This window comes from Nipponia nippon, unplaced genomic scaffold, assembly GCF_047370975.1.
Source record: "Nipponia nippon isolate SJK-2023a ecotype South Korea unplaced genomic scaffold, ASM4737097v1 scaffold_1, whole genome shotgun sequence".
NCBI classification, from domain to species: domain Eukaryota; kingdom Metazoa; phylum Chordata; class Aves; order Pelecaniformes; family Threskiornithidae; genus Nipponia; species Nipponia nippon.
Window position 1 is genome coordinate 112,892,478 of NW_028262290.1, and position 20,869 is coordinate 112,913,346.

At 40.5% G+C, this 20,869-nt stretch overlaps 1 protein-coding gene across 8 annotated transcripts in view; it reads right to left on the reverse strand.

Moving 5' to 3' along the window:
- PDE1C (phosphodiesterase 1C) overlaps positions 1-20,869 on the reverse strand; it is a 352,044-nt gene that overhangs the window by 58,219 nt on the left and 272,956 nt on the right. For all 8 annotated transcript variants that reach the window (XM_087767398.1, XM_087767403.1, XM_087767422.1 and 5 more), the window contains 5 exons: positions 19,336-19,417; positions 12,296-12,416; positions 11,050-11,225; positions 5,894-6,193; positions 2,380-2,454 (listed from right to left, as the gene is read on the reverse strand). In XM_087767398.1, coding sequence (XP_087623524.1) covers positions 2,380-2,454; positions 5,894-6,193; positions 11,050-11,225; positions 12,296-12,416; positions 19,336-19,417 — 754 coding nt within the window. The remainder of the gene's footprint in view (positions 1-2,379; positions 2,455-5,893; positions 6,194-11,049; positions 11,226-12,295; positions 12,417-19,335; positions 19,418-20,869) is intronic.

Sequence of the window (20,869 nt, forward strand, 5' to 3'; positions counted from 1 at the left end):
AGAAAGCTGAAGCCCTCATGGTAAATCTACACAAATGGGCACCTGTTTAATATAAATACACTCCAGCTACAGACTGAACAGAGGCTGTAAAACCCAAGGACCCTTGACCCTGCAAAAAGTCCAGGCTGAGTTTCACCCACCAGCAGACTACACGTGGTGAGTGCATTATAGCTGTAACCTCAATCTTTCTAACTCCCCCGCTTAATCTTTTTTTCCAGCCTGTGAAAGACCATGTACTGGCACGTGAGAAAGCATATGTTCGTGTAAACATTTCAGTAGTCTCCAAACAGCTATGTATTATCCATGAATAATGTTCCTTTCTTCACATCCCTCACATGGCTGGTAAGGAGATTTGCTCTGGAGTGAGTAATGGACAGAACAGGTTGCGCAGTATTTGTCAAAAGAGAAGCACCACCCTAGCACTTTCCTTTCTAAGGTGCATCATTCACAATTTTTCTCCTGATTTCTATCAATGAGATCGTTAGCTATAATCTGCCTCTACAGCGTCTCAATGAAAAACATTCAGCCTACAAATTGACCTTGCATGGTAACAGTTGCTTATTCACTGTAATCAACTGGTCGCATGGTATTGGTCTTTTCCCTAAGGGGATAAGCAGAACATTTTCTTACAGGAGAACAAACAGGCATTAAATAACTAACACCACACAAAGACGGGCAACTTGCAAGGAACTAAATTCACACCCTCACTCTTCAAGTCAGCATGAAACATTCACTCCTTGGTCCTCCAGCCCAACTAAATAGGTGCCCCTAATCTTTCTGAGACCTTGAGAGTGCAGGCCTTCAAATGTAACCTGGTCCCCAAAGTTAGGGATTCCCAGGTCTACTCTCTTGGCTGGGCTGATGATCCTGAGTCCTTCTGAAGAAGCCCCAGTCTTTTGCATCCGCCTGGTCCTGCCAGGGCTGCAGCCTTCCAGCACAGCCAGTCCTCAGGCATCACCCACTGCAGTGGGGAGAGTAGCCATTCTGCCCATTCATTCTTCTGCGGCCTTGATAGTTACATACGCCACTGCACATATGCATGAACATCTGAAGAGTCGCATGTTATTTGAGTATTTGTGCTTAATTGCTGCATGACCGCAGAAAGGGTTGTGAGTGGTGCTTGTTCAAGATTGTTTTCCTGACAAACACTTAACTCAAGTGTGTAAATAATATGACGTCTTAACAAAATAATTGAATTTTCCTAAACAAGTTTTGCTAAGGGGCCTCTTTAAAAAAAACTACATATTTATGTGTTTGAAATTAATACATGATTCTAGATGAATTTTTCTACATTTTTAGTTGAGTTATCACATTTCCTTCTTATTTATCACTTTGCTAGAGCAATAGGAATTTAAAGTAATTTCTTACAAGGAAGCAATACAAGAAAACATAGTATCATTCTAAACTGCAGTACTTACTATGAGGTTGTCTTTCTCGACCATCAAAACAAAGTACTGTATTATTTACATTTAGGAATGCCTGTATTTCAGTGGATTTCACTGAGACATACACAAAGAAAACATTAGCTCTAACATTTGTTTCCATTCATTTTGCTACCTAACACTTTAGCAATCTCTTTTGGAGCAACGTGGGTTCAGATACTATCTCAGAGCCCTGTGGTACACAGCTGAGGAGGTGCAAAAGAGTAAACATACTTTACAGCTGTTTTTCCACTTTGCTGAGGCTACTAAAACATCTATGAACCTCTACACTAGGCTCAGACTCATTCGAAATTATTCCCAGATGCCCAAGAAACCATCCTATGGCTTGGGATTGCTTCAGTTCAATAATGTTTCAGCAACATTCCTTTTTTATAGCATCCTTAATAGGACCTCTACACTGATGTGCTTACTCCTGCTTGCTTCAAACACCTGTGATTTGACAGCACTTGGCAGATTACCCCTCAGACAATTAAGTCAAGAAAGCTTTGTGTTTGTATTGGCATAGTATAACATGCAATCATGAAAAACAGGGACACCTCGTGCAGGTTTTTTCTTAGCTCTGTTTTTTGCATCTCCCATGCAGCCTATCCTAACAGAGAGCAGAGTACGGCCCAAAGAAAGTCAGAAGGATAGAACCTCACAAATCTGCATTTCTTATTAAGCAACTCTAATAATCCAGGATTTTTCTTGCAGGCACTGCACAAAAATTGATGGATAAGGCTTACCAACAGAACAACTAGGTGGTGCTAGGCATTATGTGAAAGGGATGATTTTCCCCCAGAATGCCCCAATGCCTTTCATCAAGTCTAATGACTGTATCTGTTAAGTCTATTTCTGGTTACCAGACAATTTTTCAGTTTAGAATAAACTGCGGATGTTTAGGAAACAATAGATTGCATATAAAAATGGGTGGCAAAATGTAATAAAATGTCCTTACCATCTGTTTTCTTTGATTCATCCTCCACACTAGACTGATCTTTTTTGTCCAACTTATTGTCTTCCTTTAATTCACCTAGAAAGAAGCAATAAGAAACACTATAAGCATTTTAATGCACACTGGGGTTTATTAATGCCTGTAACTCCATCAAATTGCAACATCCAAAGGAGATGTTCCTTAGGAGAAAAGGTCTGAATTCACAAGTAACTGGATTAACACATTTTCATAGAATATAGCACCAGACAAAATTTATCCAAGTCCTACAGAAAATCAACCTTTACAATCTACTTTTAAATTTATTATAACTGTTAACACCTTTTTAAGTCCACGTGTAAACTCATACTCCCTCTGGTTGTATGTAGGCCATTAAAAATCTGAGCACAACCTTCATTTCAAAATCAGGACTCTGAAACATTTACGCTTTTAAAGGACTAAGACCCTGCAAGACTTCATAAGCTTCTGCACTGAAGAACCACCATAGATACCCCAAACAGTTCTATATAATTTTGTCGTACTTTTTCTTACCAGTTTCCTTTATCCACAGAGTCATTTGGGTTGGTCCTTTTATGACAGTATCAGGGAACAAACAGTCATCCTAGCATTGATCAGTGGCTTGAGAGTCGCTATAGCAAACCAGGAAAGCAATGCCTTTGGCAGAGCAATGGTTGATGCAGAATGAAAATGGCAACTTGAGCCAGGGTGTATTTTAGGAAGCCAGGAAGGTTATTCCCATTTTCTGTCCCTTATTAATCATACACCAGAGTACATCAGACCTTCCCAGCTCATCCCTTCATTGAACGAGAATGCCAAATGCAAGATCAAATGAAAAATAACTTCTAGAGAGAGCTCTAGCAGAACAGGGTTCTTTCAGCTGCAGTGTCCAAGCAGTATCAAAGAAGGTGTCCTTCCTTCAGATGTCCAGAGAAGCAACAGCAGCCTGCCCAGATGGGAGCAGGCAGCTTGTCCCTTCACCCGAGAGGAGTAGCAATGAATTTGTGACCTACACCTCAACAGAAAAAGCTGTAAAAGTCTCAGTTCAGAATTTTGTAAATGTGAGGGATGTTAGAGGGCTGTATTAAAGTAATGTTTATTCCATTTGTATTACTATTTTTGTTACTATAACAACTTCACAGCCTCTGGATCAAGATTATAGGTATTATGTGTTAAAGAGGATCTGATCTGCCTTCAAAATAATCGTGGCCAGTGGATACTTATTTTTGGAACAGCTCAAAAAAAGAGAAATTGTAGAGAAGCAAAGTCTCCCTCTTCCACATCATGCCCTAACCACTAGAACATTTGTTATTCTTGGATGACAGAGGATTGATCTCTCTCTCCAATTAAGTTTCATCAGAGTATAAAAGAGGAATGGTTTTCAAATCTTAAAATATTTAACAAGATGGAAAAAACATGTCCTGTTCAGCTCTCATTCAGAGCCAAAACTTTTCATGTTTTTCTTCCTAAGCTCACTGTGTGGGTGAGAGAAAAATGAAAGCAAGATGATACAGCACAAGCAGCAACCTCCTCAGCTGATCACACCGCCACTGTCTTGGGTTCCTTGAACAGAGAGGTATAAGCAGCTCCAAGCATGGTTGAGGTGTCTGCTTGACGAAGGTGGCCTCTAAAAGAAGGACACTGTCTTCAGGAAATGAAATTAAAATATATCCAGCAAAGCACAAAAGTCTTCTCGCATTTCCTCCACCATCATATGGCTGATGGTAATGATGACCTAATAATGCTTTATTTGACCATGGCATAAAGAAGTTGCTTGACCCTAAACGCATGCAGGAAAAGATGATGAACACCCCCACACACGTTATTACACAGTTTGATCTCTCTGAGAAAGTACACGGGCAGCGAGTGACTGAGGGAGACTTCAAACTCATCTGACAACACGATTTCTGAACTTTCATTGAATATAACTTATTATGAATAGGGGCTTTTGAGCGTTGTAATATCTACCCTGCCATACTGCCAGCAGCAGAGCAGAACGGTGATCATAATGATCTTTTTCAAAGGGATTACAAAGGCAGTGAAATAATAAAGCAAATACTTTATGATGAGATATTAACATAGAGGTGTAAAGGAAGATGTGGTGAACCCACAGATATGAATGTTAAGATTTCATCAGTCTCCAAAGACTCTGCAGTGATTGTACCTCATAAAGGCCTTTTCCCATAAATTAAGGAGCAGAACTGCTTTTCCTGAGGAAGACACTAATTTTCAGAAATCATTATAATTCCTTTCAAAGCATTTTTGACACCTGCAGCAGAGAGACGTTGCAGAAAAAGGTACTGTCAAAATCACTAGAGTACACTTAACCCCCATATTGTTAGAAGCATGTAAAACAAAGGGTTTCAGAAGAAGTGTCTGATGCAGTCTAACTGGAATTTCATATGTCCACAATCTTTTTGTCTCCTTGGGGGGCCCATTCCTGTTCACCCACGTAACACCGTGTGAAGAAAAATCCCATAAGTAACAGAGCATGATGGCTCGGATCCCCATAGTCCTTCCAATCCAAAAAAAAGCTAAAGATGAATGGATCACTGGGAATGGCCAGCAGCCACATCAAATACATAAGAATCATATTAGGAATGTTTTAAACAGAATTTCTGCCGCTGCTGCCATCTAAACTCACTGCCTGAGTGTGGGACTTTCAAGGCCTGTATGCTCACTCAGGATTTTTCTAAGAGGATGCTTCTGAGTCTGAGTTTTTTGCTGGTTTTGAACTGGCTGATACTAGCCAAGTTTGTGCCAAGTCACGTGTGGCTGTGCTGTCATTTTTTGATAACTGCTTCAGGAGCAGGAGCTGGGGAGAGAAAGACAGTGAAATGGCCAAGGGACCACTGATCTGTTCTCATGGGTCTAATAATTTTATTTTGATGTTCAATGCAATTTTTGAACATTTTTCCACCTTTTTTGGGTGCAGAATGTGATTCTTATTTTAACTCAGTTCTACAGCAAGTTAAAACACTGGAATAAAATTTCTGACAAAAAAAGATCTCCAAAAAAAGGTTTGTGACTGCCCTAATAAAAAAACTGAGCAACGGCAGCATAAACAAAATAACTCTTAGAAACAGAGAGGGGGAAAAATCCTCTGTCCCAAAACATATTTATATTTGAGATTCAGTTCAAAGATACCTTTAATTGGCCTTAAGAAGAGTTTATAAGCCAACTTTAGGTTCTCCTCTGTCGGTTACCCAAGCAATGAAGCTGTTCATTGAACCAAGAATACTTGTTTCAGCTTTTAAGTCTGTATCATAACAGGCTGCTGTGATTTTTTCCTTTCCTCCAAAAGCGCCCAAGCAGGTATGATGAACCCAATCTTTTATGGAAGAACACTACTTGGGAGTTAATTCACAGATTCCAATTCCCATATGCAGATGACTATGCCAATGTCCAAGAAGAGGCTCTGGGCCCAGGACATCCTTTTTCAGGACATCAGGTGCCCCCATCACTCAGGTGAGATACTGGGTTTAGGGCTGGATTCATGTTTCAGTGGAAGGAGAGAACTCACCATTCTGGACATGCTGTTTCTCTTCTCCCACTGCATGATGAGATTCTGTTCCTTTATCTGTCCTAGGTGCGTTTTTCCCTTGAGAGGCTTCGTGTTTGTTCACCCCAGTTTGCCGAGTCCCATTTACATGATTCTTATTGGAATCTGTGCTTTTGTTTTCCCCAGGATTTGGTTCTTTGCTGTTCTCTGTCTTTGCTGCTGTGGCATCTTCAGCTGGCTTCTTCTCATCTTTTTCATCTGTTTTCTTTTCATCTGTTCCCTGATGAGCATCTTCCTCTGCTTCTTTCTTAGCTTTTTCTTCTGCATCCTCAGCAAAGAGAGAAGCAAAACAAGGAAAGAAATCACGATTATCAGTCAATTTGACAAGAATGATACAACTCACACATCTAAATCTACTTCAGCTTTTTACATGCAAACAGCTTTTACTTAGATAAATGTAGGAATTGACTTGACAAGGGAAAAAGAGCATAGGAGAACATTTAAGAAAGTATTCTGAAAAAAACACCCCATGTTGGCCTAAATCTATATTATGTGCATGTCCTTTTTTTACCCTATAAAGTTCACCTTTGAAAATGCAGTTCCTCAAAATTCTTAAAAGGCAAATTAAAAAGAGATATTAGCTATTGAAGGCTCTAGGGGTGCCAAGGTTAGTTTCATTTCTGACACACAACAATCAGTCAAACAACATTCAGTTTATCTCATACCATACCACATAACTCTAAGCACATAAAAGTCTTGATTCTTTGATATCTACTTTTTTTCCCTCTTGTTCCAGGCTGCTTCCAATGCCAGCTTCCTAATCTCTTCCCTTCCACTTACTGTTATCCTTTCTTTATGGCTCTGCCCTTCCTTGGCATACTAATATATTGCTACTAGTGCTTGCCCTTCCATGCCAAAAAGTCTTGCAGTCAATCACAAATATGCAAAGGTATAAATTCAAAAGTGAGTGCTGAGCAACAGCAGCATCTCAAAATATTGTCATTCAGAAAAAAAAAAAAGAAATTCACAGAGAAGCCAATTTCCCCCATTCAAGATGCTGCTCTTGTTCTTATCCAGACTTTGAGTCATGATGCAACACTTACTTATAACATAAGTTGCAAATGACTGTGGCTCCAGGTGTTGAGACCACTACATTTCTAGCCCAGGTCGGTACAGCACACCCCCCCAGACTCAGATGCAAAAGCTCTGTGTGGCTTCCGGTGTCACACTGGAAAGCAAGACACAACCACAGTCCTTCAGCGCAGTCCTCGAACTAACAATGCGCATAGACTCTGGGCAGAGACTCCACGATTTTCTCCCCCTTTTCCATGATCAATAGAGAATTAATCTGCAAAAGCAACTGAGTAGCTCAACACACACCCAATTTGGAACCTGTAAGGTTTACACAGCTTCAGAGCCTATCTATATCCATACTGAGTCTAAGCATTCAGATGTGACCGCCCTATGCCTATTATTCAAGATTTCTGGGTCTGCAATATCCCGGCCTACCCATCACCCCATCATGGACAACCAATTGCACTTTAATTGTGATAGGAATCACAAATAGATGTAGCTCCTGGTTTCTGAGACACTGTGAAGCTGATGAGCAGACAAACAGTTCCTACAAAACACTGAATAAAGTCTACCTTGGTCCTACAGAAGCATTTTGATACCTACAGGGAAGATGTTTTGTTCCTTAAAGGAGCACGGTCTTGGCCAGTGAGTAAAAATTACAAAGGAATTTCTAAGTGTCTTGTCAAATACTTCTTATGAGCGAATCAGAACCAGTGTTGAGAAAAATGTACTGGTGGGATACAAAAGAGAAAGGGGGAAAGCTGTTTATAAGAAATGCCAATCTATATTTCCTTGCCAGCAGCTAACTAAAGTTAATTAATTTATAAATGAATAAATTATGGCTCACAGAAAAATATAATTAAATTAGATATGAGCCTCCCTCACTTTATTAGTCATTCCTGAAATCTATGGTAGCTTCCATAGATAGCTCAGCTATGCATGTTGATATTTTCCCTGGAGTCTCACGGTATACAGAAGGATTCCTCTCATTTGAGGACTTGAAAAAAAAGTGCTGTATTTTGCACCTGAACCACAGGAGAGAGATTTGGCTCAGGAGACTGGGGCTTGCTACAGCACTGTTGGACGAGTGCCTCTTGTCAAAATTAGTGTCAGAAAATACTTCACCTAAATGGTGCTTTGCACATCAGGGTATTAGTTTACTCCTTTTTTAATTTATAGCTATTTAAAGATGATCCTTTAAGCAAAAAGAGATCTGTAATAAACCTACCTACGTTGCCCACACAGTCCGAGAAATTTTCTATAAATACCACACTCAGTATAAAACCAGCTCACTGATGCTTCTAGGGACAACGCCATTACAAAAGGGAATACAGTATTCTACAAATCATTTAATAATAATCATAGTAATAGTAGTAATAATAGATGGGTTTCCTTCCCTTCTGATCCCCAGTTGCTATTTGTTGTCAATCAACAGTTAAACGATTTATCTGTCTTCTCTTAATAATTCTTATTTTTATTGGCAGAGCATCTTGATGCATTGCAAGACACCGGTTTGACAGGGGTCAGCAATTTAAACCCCTGCTGCGTGGCAGGCCCTGCTGCATATGGCTAAGACAGGCAAGGCAGATGGAGAGGGGTGCAGAGCCCTGCTGCAAGTCAGGAGCAAGACAGCAGCGGAGCAAAGGTTTTGATGCGAGGGCTCTGGAGTCCAAGAACAGTTCCTTAGTCACCAGCCCGTACAAAGGTATGCTGAGCCATAGGTTTGTATAAATCTTTCAGGATAAAAAAATATGCATGCTTGTACTGCTAAACACAGAAATTATGTGAAAGTTAATGAATTCAGATGAACAGAAGCTGAGACTGCTTTCTGAATCTTTGACCCATAAACCAGGGCCCTGATCCAAGTTATTGGCAATGAAGTTTGGCAAAAACATAAAGTCAATCAACTATTCAGGGCTAAAGGTTGTCAGAAAGGTAAAGATAAAATGACCTACTCAAGGGCTCCCATGTCTAATAATGCAGATTGGTGAGCTCTTTGCTTTCAAGTGATCAACCAATTCTTCCACAGACTACCCTCAGGAGCTGCTAGAAGGATTTTTTTATGAGGCAATTAAAAATAAAACATTCTCCTCTCCAGCTAAAGTATTAATAACCAAACACTTATCGTCAGGATACTCTGTAAAGAATGGATATGAAATACTGCATCAATACATATTGCCAGTAGCAGCATTAGTTAAGCAACGTGTGCACATCCACTTGAATCATAACTTGACATTTACATGTGCACATTTAGAAAAAAAGTCTTTATGCAAAGCAGTCACTGCAAGTGGGTACAAAGCACATTTAAAAGCTAAACAGACAGAATCTATTATGATCTACTCTATATATTTGTTATAGGTGAAATGTAAGATATGTTTTATTTATTTCCCCACAGGTCTCTCTTGCATATAGGACTTTTATCTAGTAGATCCTTAGTAGACAAGCAAATGTGTATGGTACATGTTGAAATGAAATCCTTAAAACTAGTTAACTGTATTGACTTCATTCACTCAACACTCTTATACTGTGAGACACTGACCATGTTAAATTCTTTGCTTGGTTGGTTAGCTTTAATTTGTTTGGTCCACAAAGAACTGTGAAATAGTAAATACTAATTAAAAAAAAGAAAAAGCTAAAAAAAGCCCCTGGAAAACAAGCAGATTTTGAATTATGTTTTTGTTTTCATTCTCATGGAATGCCTAGAAAGGCTTTTCCTGAATGGCAAGTTTTAATCACAAAGGAAAATGTAATTTGAATAATAACGCGTGCTTTCCTGCACCTTTAGACAGGCCTTTCAGTTGGAGAAGAACAATCTGCTCCGGCAAATAGGAGAACTATGCCAAATTTTCCATCAGCCCTGAAGCCAAGGCCACATAATACATTAAAACTGAACTCCTTCCATTTACATGAAATACAACAACTCCATTAAAGAAGGGCTTGAGTAACAAGCATTCAGCTCAGAGAAGAAATTGTATCACAAACAGTTTCATGAGGAAAAAAAAAAACCAACAGTGATACATTCCTCCTGGTTTGGTTCCAAAGCTGGTCTAAATCACCCCAGGGCTCATGGAGACCTTGGACAATCATCCAGTCCCTGGGAGGCAAGGGGCAGTTATACCTAAGCCATTCTCAACAGATGGTTCTCATTAGTTCCAAAATATCTCCAACAATAGAGATTTACCAACGTCTAACCTATTATCAGGTTATAATCACCTGCCAATTTTTTCTCCTCTTAACAGCCCGGGGTATTTGAATAAAAAAACCAGTTCCCTTATTTTGCAGCTGCAGTAGTCTTCAGAAGCTTTCAGCTACAAACCTTCTCAGCTATAAACAACAGTTACCATCATTCGCATTGCTGTACTCTGTATTGTCTGCAACTGGTCCATAAGTTTCCTGAACTGCAGTGGCCAAAACTGGACACAGCACTGCTGTGGGGGCCCTATTACTGCCTGGAAAGAGCAGCAAGAATGCCAGAGGGGTCTTAGAAGCAAGGTCTGTTTTTTTGTTGTTGTTGGTTTGGGTTTGGGTTTTTTTTGCAATAACATGACAATATTGAACCCTGGTCAACTTGCAACCAACACAGCCCTCATATTCTTCTGAAATATTTGCAGTCCCTCCCAGGTTGATGACATCATGAGCACTTGCAGCATAGTTCCCAATTCATTATCCAAGTCATCACTAGAAATATGAAACCAGCTTTGATCCAGAATATCCTGTCCTTCTCCCCTGAACTATCATCCATACCTCTCTCAATCTTAACAGTGAACAATTGATAACCTATCTCTACAAATGCTGTTCCAGCTATTTTTGCACCCACCCTGAGTCTCACTCATGCCTTTAGGGGACCTCCCTTACAATTATTTTTTTTTTCCTCCCATTGTCCACATCCTCTTCATTATGTACACTACACCATGTAAGAAGAGTATAAGGCACAGATGAGTCACAATATTCCCGTCTTTCTGAATTCAGTGTAGGTTGTTGACCTTGAAAAGCAGATTCTTTCAAACTAATAGTGCTTACTTGGAGAATAATTTGATTGAAGAAGAGCTTGAAGAAGAGGTCAAAAGAATTTTTATTCTTTCACTAACAAGCCTGGCTGTTACCTTTGGTGGCTTGCGCTTTCCATTTCTCCCGGTTCTGCTGCACCACCTCAGTCCAGGTGGCTTTAAAACATTTGAAGTCCACAGTGAGTATGGAGCAGTTGAGTGAGGCACTTCCTTCGGACCCAGTGCTCTTGACACTTGATCTTTTAACTTCGGAGGGACTAATGCTATTCAGACTAGGACACAAGATCACAAAGCACAGAAGAAATCAGTATCCCATACACCCAAATACAGCTAAGAAGAAATAATGACTGTAAGTCTAGATAACTTAACAGAGTCAACCAAGAAAAACAAAAACTAAGCTTGAATTCTTCATCCTCCCCTCCCTCTCTCCCACCCCAGGGCAACCTATGTTAAAGCAAACAGCACAACTTGAGCCAGTATTAGAAATAAAGGACAGCTTTTCCCTGCTTATTTTTTGGTATCCATAGTCCCTAAGAAACAGAATCACTCAGTGTTGCCATTACCTTTGCTGTGCATCTTCACTCCCTAGGCTGAAAATCAGGCACTCATTTCAGTTACAGACCCTACAGTTGTCTTTCAAGGATGGACACTTCATTGTGCACATTTTAATAAGGGCAGCTAGATAACTGACACAGAAAGATATTAGTGCTTGCTCTTTGTGTAACAGTCCAAGAGTAAAGAAGTCACTTGGGAAAGGGAATCCTACCTTGGTAGCCCTGCTCTAGGGAGCACTAGCCACGTGGGATTTGAATCCCAAGGCATGCCCTGTCCGTGAAACTATTAAAAGAGTAATTTCTCTACAACAGCAGAGCAGGTTGAATGGGTCAAGACTCCTTACACCCAAACTCCAGGTGAATTCTGGTGGTACTTCACACATTTGTAACCCCAAATACTGTCACTAAAGTGTGCTTATACTTCCCAATCCTCTTTTGTATTTCGATCCCATTTATACTTCTAGACATGAAGAAATGAGTGCCTCCCAATGACAGCCTCTACCTTCTCTTTGACATTAGTGACAGAGAGCACTAAAGTTCACCTGGCTACAACCATTTGTGCTCACTGCCTGTGGAGGCATGGCTCAGGTTCATGCCAGCATTTTGCCCTGCCCTGGGCTAGAGCTTCCCTGCAACACAGTCATGTCACAAGGTGAGCTGCAGTGTCAATAATGCAGATATGGAGCTTTAAGCCACATGGAAGACATATGCTGTGGGAGGGAAACCGGGGGAGTTGGGCACAATGGCAGCACGGGCAGAGTGAAGGGAGAGGGTGCATGGTTATTCACCTGGAACGCCTGAACCCGGACATGCCAGAGCGGGAAGCTTCATCGATGAGCGGAGTCACGATCTTCTCGGTCATGTCGGTCAGCACAGTAAAAGTGGGTTCCACAATGAAATCGATGAAACCTGAGCAGAAACACAAGCAGAGTCAAGCAGGCAGGAGGAGGATTTATGTGGAGTCACTGCTTCAGTAATCGCAAACAATTACTCTGTAAAAGACAGAGTAAAAAAAATTATACCTTGAAAGAGGGATAGGCAAATACTAGAAAGGGAAAACGGAGTTATACATTAATCCCTGACCCGAGAGCTTGGATATAGCATGCAATAAAAGGTACCTACTTAAACACTGGAAAGAAACCATGGCAAATCAGAACATAAACAGATGCATCAAAAGTTTTTTTATATGAGGAGCATGATATTTAAGCCAAATTCCTAGCGGATTTGGATAAAACCCAGTTTCAAAGATGAACCCTCTAAAAGCAGAAAATTAATATAACAGTAATAATACTGGTAAGCTCTGCTGGTGTGGAGTTACATGCAAACCTCCCTTACTGCGTATCAGTGGATTGCTGTGAATATTCTCTCCTCAGTGCTTGGCCAGCTTGTTCTTGTTGATAATAAAACAGATTTAGACGCTTTCCCCCCCATTTTTTAATATAAGGAAAGGAAAAAAATAAAGGGCCAAATAATTTCTACTTCAGTATACAGTTTGGCAGAGATGAATACAGCTCTGATCTGAATGTTTGGGAAGGGCAGACTGAAGGGCTCTGTGGCCATAAGCTTATGAGATGAAGAAAAATCCAAGTTGCACAGAAAAAACGTGAGAGTGAGGAGCTTACAGTGCCTTACACCTTCCCCTAAATTCTCACCTGGGGCAGAGGCTATTTCTTATGTTCATTTTCGCACTTCACTTAGCAAATTTCTTAGTCCTGCAGGTAGCCAAGAAAATGATGTCCTTAATCCCTCCTAAGGCACATTGCGATTTCCCTACTGTTACAATTTTTAAAGATTTGGTAATTATCAACTATTAATTATACATTCATAATATTATCATTTCTCTGACTGATAGGTTTCTGTGACAGACCCTAGCAATTCTAGATGATAACAGAAAAATAAAAGAAGGGACCACATGGGCCAGGCACCTGAATTCACAGATGCTTTGATCCACTTCTTGAGTGCAAAGCAGTTGAGCATCCTTCTAGTTCCATTTCCCTTCCCTGATTTTTGCTAAATTTCTGGGTAATTAAGTGCATTTTCATGCCTAGCCAAATTAAAAACGTTACTTGCAAGTTCTCAGAATTTCATACTAACATTCTGTAAATCTGGAGAAAATATGCATTCAGTCTTATCTGAACATCTGAATCATGTGCCTCCATAACACTGAGACAGTCTTATCTATTCAAATTTAGGGAAAAAAGAACTCCCTTCCTCCCAGGGAGTTAATCAGAAATGTATGCAGTATAAAGCCACGACAGGAAATTGTGTGCTAGATCACAACCCAGATAATTCCAGCAAACTTCATACAATTTTTTAAAACACTGGAAATTGTACTGGCTGAGAACAGTGTTAAGTGTGCCACAGGAATCCTGAGGATAATGAGAATTTGATTTACATATGTGTGTGTCTGCCTGTCTATATGTCTCTTTTATTCCCCTTCACTCAAAAAAATGTTTACCTCTTAATGAGCAAAGAAACCCAAGCCATGGTACCTTTTCACTTCTGCTTGGCAAGTGTTGTGGTTTAACCCCACTTGACAGGAGTCACCACCAAAGACTGAGGACTCCTGCCTTTTTTCCAATCCCTTTGTCAACGGTCTTGTCCTTAGCAAGCGATCCTAGCTGCTGGGCTTCCTTACCCTCTAATTCCTGATTACTGGCCCCAATATCCCAGCATTGGAGTAACCAGCTGAGAATTAGCTCACCTGGTTGACAGCTAAAATCTTTGCGCATATCTCACAGCTTACTTAGGGATAGAGATCGGGTGGTTTCTGTCTCATTTATGATTTCAGTCTCTTCCTCCTCCTGTTCTTGTGACTGCTCTGCTGCAGAACAGGCTGCCTCTTCTGTGTCTTTCTCTTACTCCCTCTTAGGAGAAGCTTCCTCACCCCTTACTAAACAAGCTGACTTCCACTTCCATTGTTTCTTTTCAGTTATAGGGGCAACTGATATAGTGTCCGTTTTAGCCATAGTGTCTGTTGGTATGTTTTCCCTCTCTTCTCCCTGAGGGTGCTGCATAATATCAAGCAGTGTTTGGTAGCTGCTGGCCAGGGCCCAGCACAGTGTGGTAAGTTGTGCCTCTTTGGAATAGCCATGGCGGTTTTTTCTCAAGCACTCTATCACTTCATCAGGATCCTGTAGTTGCTCGGGAGTGAAGTTCCAGACCACTGGAGGTGAGAAGTTCTCTAGACACCTGCCCATATCCTCCCACGTGCCGTGCCACCCGTGACCATACTCTCACGGAGCCTGGGTCATGTTCCCAAATTGCTTGTTAACCTTAGACAAAATTGAAGCAATATTCCTAAGAAATACCAATAGAAGTATTTTAACTACCCAAGGATGTTCCAGATACTGAGAAGTTATTGTAACGAGGGAGAAAACATCACAGAAGAAGGTAGCGAAGGTGCCATTCTGTATTTCCTCCACAAAAAACCTCTCTGAGGAAGAAGTATAATTGTTAATTGCCTCCATGAGATGGTACCCAGAGTACAGTAATGGCTTCAGTATAGAGCCCAAACACCAGACTAAGGTCAAGGCCAGTGTTTTAATAACAAATCTCCCAGGTAAAACATCACTAACCACTACGGAGCACAGCAAACTACAAAATCCAACACCAGTCTTTAACATGTACAGCAGAAAAACGAGCATGGTGCAGATCAGATAAACTAATATTGAGAACAGATGAATCAATGTTGTGACCTGCAACTATTAACAGATATAAATCCCTTCTAATATGTTCTGGTCAATCTGTTATTATCTCAAACCCTTTGTGCCTCACGTTGGGTGCCAAAGAGGATGGTTGTGGTTTAACCCCAGCCCGCAACTAAGCACCACACAGCTGCTCGGTCACTCCCCCCCCACAGTGGGATGAGGGGAAGAGAATTGGGAGCGTAAAAGTGAGAAAACTTGTGGGTTGAGATAAGAACAGTTTAATAATTGAAATACAATTTTTAAAAAAATTGTAATGAAAGCAAAAATAACAGAGGAAGAGAAATAAAACCCAAGAAAGACAAGTGATGCAAATGAAAACAATTGCTCACCACCAACCAACGCTCAGCCAGTCCCCAAGCAGCAGCCCGCTGCCAACCTTCCCCCTAGTTTTATTGCTGAGCATGACGTCATATGGTATGGAATACCCCTTTGGTCAGTTGGGGTCAGCTGTCCCAGCTGTGTCCCCTCCCAGCTTCTTGTGCACCCCCAGCCTACTCACTGGCGGGGCAGTATGAGGAGCAGAAAGCCTTGATGCTGTGCGAGCACTGCTCAGCAATAACTAAAACATATTATCAACACTGTTTTCAGCACGAATCCAAAACATAGCCCCATACTAGCTACTATGCAGAAAATTAACTCTACCCCAGCCAAAACCAACACAGCAAGTAATACTACTGCCATTTGCTCCATCACCACAAACAATCCTGAGATATGCAAATCTCTGCTATCAGATGCATGACTGTGTCACTAACGGGGTGGCGGGATCCGCTTCCTGAGATAATCAACATTTGCACATAAACACAAGGTCCACTTGTAAGCATCTAAAAAACAAGTTTTCCCTGGGAGAATTCTTGCATCTCATCAACAAAGGCAGGCAGAGGTGGCACAAGGGACGACAGGTAAACAAACTCAAAGACCTAGGATAACTTTTCTTTGATAAGTGGTATTTTTTCCTCTATTCCCTATAACATGAGTAAGTAATTCAACTATGTTACCTTAAAATGGGGATTATAATAAAGTTGGGAAACTTAATCAGCTATTGTAGAAACAAAACTTAGGACTTCAGTAATAATTATGTAACTTATGCCATATCCCCAAGTGCCTCCCTGCCCCTGTGTTCTCTCTCTTCTAACCTAAAGACACTGTGATTTAAATATGGTGATTTAGTTTGCTAATTAAAAACCCCGAATATCAAACCATGAACCTGGGTTTTAAAGCCTATTAATGCTAATGACCATTTTATCACCCTTTTTCTTCTTCAATAGAACGAGCGCGGTAAATATTTCTGTATCCCAGTGACTAAGATGATTTTACCAATTAACACTGCATGCTGAGGATGGATTCCAGGCATGTGCCTAGTGTTCATTCATTCCATCTGAGAACATCACCGCAGCAAACATTGGCTAGAGGAGAGTTTCCCTAAAGCCCACCACACACACAAAAAAAAAAAAACGAAAAAAGAAAAAAGAATCATCAGCATGCACCCATCAGCCTTTATCCAACGTTTTCTGAAGCTGTAATTTTATTTCTTGCCAGCCAAAGGACAAAAATAAAAGGATGCTGCTACATTTATCAGCTGCAAAAGAAGACAATGACAACAAAGGCTGATCTCCAGTGAAACAAGCTTCCTACAGTCTGAGACAGACAGAGAAGCTTTAACTCCTCATACTCTTGTTGGGAAACACAATTCTTGACCTGGTTTTCTTTGCAGTTTGTTTGTCTCCCCTACTCTGATAAGCAGCCTGACTTCTGGACATGAATCTCTCCTAATTTCTGTACTTCACTGTCGTACAGAAATATTTACCACACTCATTTGACTGAATAAGAAAAAGGATGATAAATGGTCATTAGCATTAACATTAATAGGTTTTAAAACCCAGGTTCATTATTTGTTGGTCAGGTTTTTTTAATTATCAATTTAAACTCTGAACAATTTCTTCACAAACTGAAGCAACAGGAGAGACATTCTTTCTTTTGAGGAAGTTTTTGCTGTTAGATTGCTTCACTTCCATGGACAAAGTCCATACTGCAAAACCTTCAGTCTGCATTTGTGAAAAACTTTTGTTAATAAAAATGCTTGCTCACTGTTGTTGCATCTGCAGTGACCTTAGAGCAGCGAACCAGCAACTGCAAACAAGTCGAGCCACCAGAACAGGATTTCTAGGCTCTGTCCCTGGCAGAACCAAGAGCACAATTTTATTTCACAAAGGACAGAGGTTTTTTATTTGTGGGAACTGATGGCTGCTTGCTGCAGATAATAGCACAATTTGGAATTCAGTAAGAACTTACTTTTGCAAAGAAATGTAGTAATTACTATTCCAGGGAACAATTTGCTAAGGCTATTAATCAGGTAAATAAATGAATGGGAACAGATTATTTGTCTGAGAATCTAGCCTACATCTTTGAAAGCGTTACCTCAGCAGATAGCCAGAAAATATAAGAGCTTTTGATTTAACAAAGGAGACGTTACAGAAAGACACTGCCAGTATGTGCAGCAGACTGAGAAATGAAAATTTTATAATGTTAGAAGGCAAAATTTATAGAGAGTAGCCTACTAATGTCAATGGATTACTTAACTGCACAAATCGAATATAATGACAAATAGTATATGACTAAATAAGCCTGCATTTGCATACTAATGAGTGCCTCTTTTATAAGGTTTAATTGTGTTGGTGATGGTTTAATTCATCATTAATTTTGCAGTGGCTTGACACAAGGGGCATCAGTGCAGAAGTCTCTTGGCTCTCCTGGCCTTTCTGAGCAAAGAAACACAAAAGAGGAGGACAAGGAAAATTGGTTTCCAAGCACACACAACCCTACGTAGAGGGACCCTGTGGGAAGGACAACTCCTCTTCCCTCTAAGGAGTGAGGGACATATGTGAAAGAGAAGTCTCTATACATGCTTCCCTCCACACCAGCTAGAGAGAGAGAGAGTTTATCTTCTCCCACAGCACAAGAGCAGGTGTAGTCAGCCCAGGAATCCTCAACATGGGTTTTAGCTGAGACTGCAGCACTTCAATTTGCTGCTGCTTCCCTCCACTGAGCTGCTGGCAGAACACAAATGTCCTCAGCAGTTGCACTGCGCTCTACACACATTTCCACTCTTCTGGGTTACCATTGCAGAAGAGCAAACGCTACAAGTCTGGCAACCAGGCCAGGCTTGCATAGGGCTGTTCAAGTTCAGATTCTTGGCTGAACTGCCTAAACTTCCAAAGCCAGAAAATCTGGGATGGGGTTCAGATATGAATCTGAACTTTCCTAGGTTCAGGGATATCTTTTTCTTGTTCTTTGGAGAAATTTCATACTTCAAATTTTTTGTTTGTTTTCCTTTAATACATTCTCTTTCTTTCTGCTTCTGGACTTGGTTCCCTCATTTTTAGGGTTTGTATTATCTTTGTTTTGTTATTCCATTTGGCACCCTATTCTCCCGTCGAGGTTAGATCATGTTCTTCTGTCTACTTCACTTGCTTCCTAGGTATAAAAATCCACCCCAAAATCCACCTTTTCCATTGTCCTTTTTTGCTCCCAGGCTTCTGAAGAGTTTTACTTCACTTAGCCCTCCTTGTTTTCTCACCAAATACCAGGCTTGTTACCTCATCCTTCTCCTACTTTTTCACTTGATAACTGGAGGAGAGGTAGAGAAGGTGCTGTTGGTGAGTCAAAGTGAAAGAAGAGCTTTGTAAAAAGAGCTCTGTGTCTGAATGGGTGGACGAGAAAAAGGTTTGCTATTTGCTTGGCTTCAGTGAACAATATTGGTTGGCTTGAAGCACTGGGAGGGAAATAGGTTTTGCCCAGGTCATTGATGGGACTGACATTACATTTTCATATCCACCAATGATATTCATATCACAACACATTGCCGTGTGCACCGCATCTTCACAGCTCAGAAAACCATGGAGTAGTGTCATAACCAGGCACTGGAGTTATCTCTGCAGACACACCAGAGGTAACCTGGTTAAGCTTTGAATTGTTGGTCTGGGGAAAATAACGCCACTGTGCTTTATTTCCTCTCTTTAACACAGTTCCAAATGACGAGAGATCACCTTGATCTTAGCCCCACAGGGGGGAGTAAGTTTTGCTTTTAAGATGCTACTTTGCATGCACCAAAAGGGACGTACCTATTTGAGACTGAGCAACCATAGTAGACTTGCGATCACACAGTGGAGAGAAAGGAAGCCCTAGTTCTGCTTCTTTGTCACCCTGGAGAAACAAAATTGAGAAGAAATTAGAAAAAGACAAGATACATTGAACTTTCATATCTTCGGTCACGACTGTAAAAGCCTCTCATTTTACTTTCTTTAATTAAGTTTTGATTTTTTTTTTTTTTTAAATAGAAACTGTGGAGAATTTGAGTCTGGCTGGAAAAGTTGTAGTCCAAGCAGAAGTTGGTGAATTACACATCTTGATTCCAGTGCATCTTTCCTCAGAGCTTTCCCTGCCTGCTTGGTACTTCTATGCACCAACTAAAAACCCACTTAGGCACACTTCTCACTGCAGTTCTCCAGAGAACCCAGCAGAACACAGTTCTCAGAGCAAACCTTTGAGGAGAAAACATCAGTGTCAGGACTGATTTTTCAGGGATTGCACTTCTTTGGATGTCTTTTTTAGTCTTTCAGATAAGGAATTCACAGATCATGGGTGGCCAGATGCAGATTACTTTTTTCTTCCAAAGAAAACACTGACGTTGTCAACATTTTACATAAGTGCTTAAGTACAAAAGTCCAAACACGCTTTCCAGCCCTCAGAACTGAAAGTCCTTTTCTAACATCACAAGATGGTGCAGAAGATCAAGTGTTATAATCCCATTTTTTTCCAGTCTTTCAAGCTGCATGTTCTCAAAAAGCCCTTTAACTTGGTTCAGTCATTCTATAACATATTGCTTTATGCCGAGAAGATATATAAGATGACATAGTTGCAATACTCCCCACTGACCATATTTAAATAGCCTGTTAACTATACTATAGAATCAATTCCTTAAATCAGCAGCTCACTTTAACTGTGCTGAACTTCTCTCCGGTGTTCTGACTAAAGTCAAATGAAAGGTAAAACAGCCAGCAAACTAATCAGAGAAAAACCTCTGTAGGCATACGAAGAGCTGAATTCTTCTTTTTGTTAATATAACATACATGAAATGGGGGCACAAGACTTGTTAGAGTTTCGTATGGAATAACAAGCAATAGTATTCTTCTATTGCAGAACGATTCTTCTTTTTGTTAGGAGTCTGATACACAAATATCAGGGTAAAACAGAAACCAAACACAGAAATATTTCCAAGTAACGTTCCTTTACTGTGTCTGCTCCATCTCTCAGGCAAAACATCTCTCAATGCCAGCTCTTACCTAATCATCATTCTTCTCTTACTCCTTATGCCTCTTAAAAACCCCAGTGCCTAATTTTCTTTAGGAAGGAATCCCTAACTGCCTTTCTGATCGCTCAGGAAGACAGCTGACTTCTAAGCTGTTTGGGCAGCTGCCTCATGGCTAGCTAAAGTGCATTAGTAAAACAAATTGCAAGATGTTTGCTTTAAGAGATGCTCACCATAGCTGCTGAATGTAAAAAAACAGTATTGGACTCAGAAGCATGATTCACACCTACAGCACGGTTACTTGGTGCAGTAAGACCTGTGTCACGTCACAAAATACTTGGAAACCA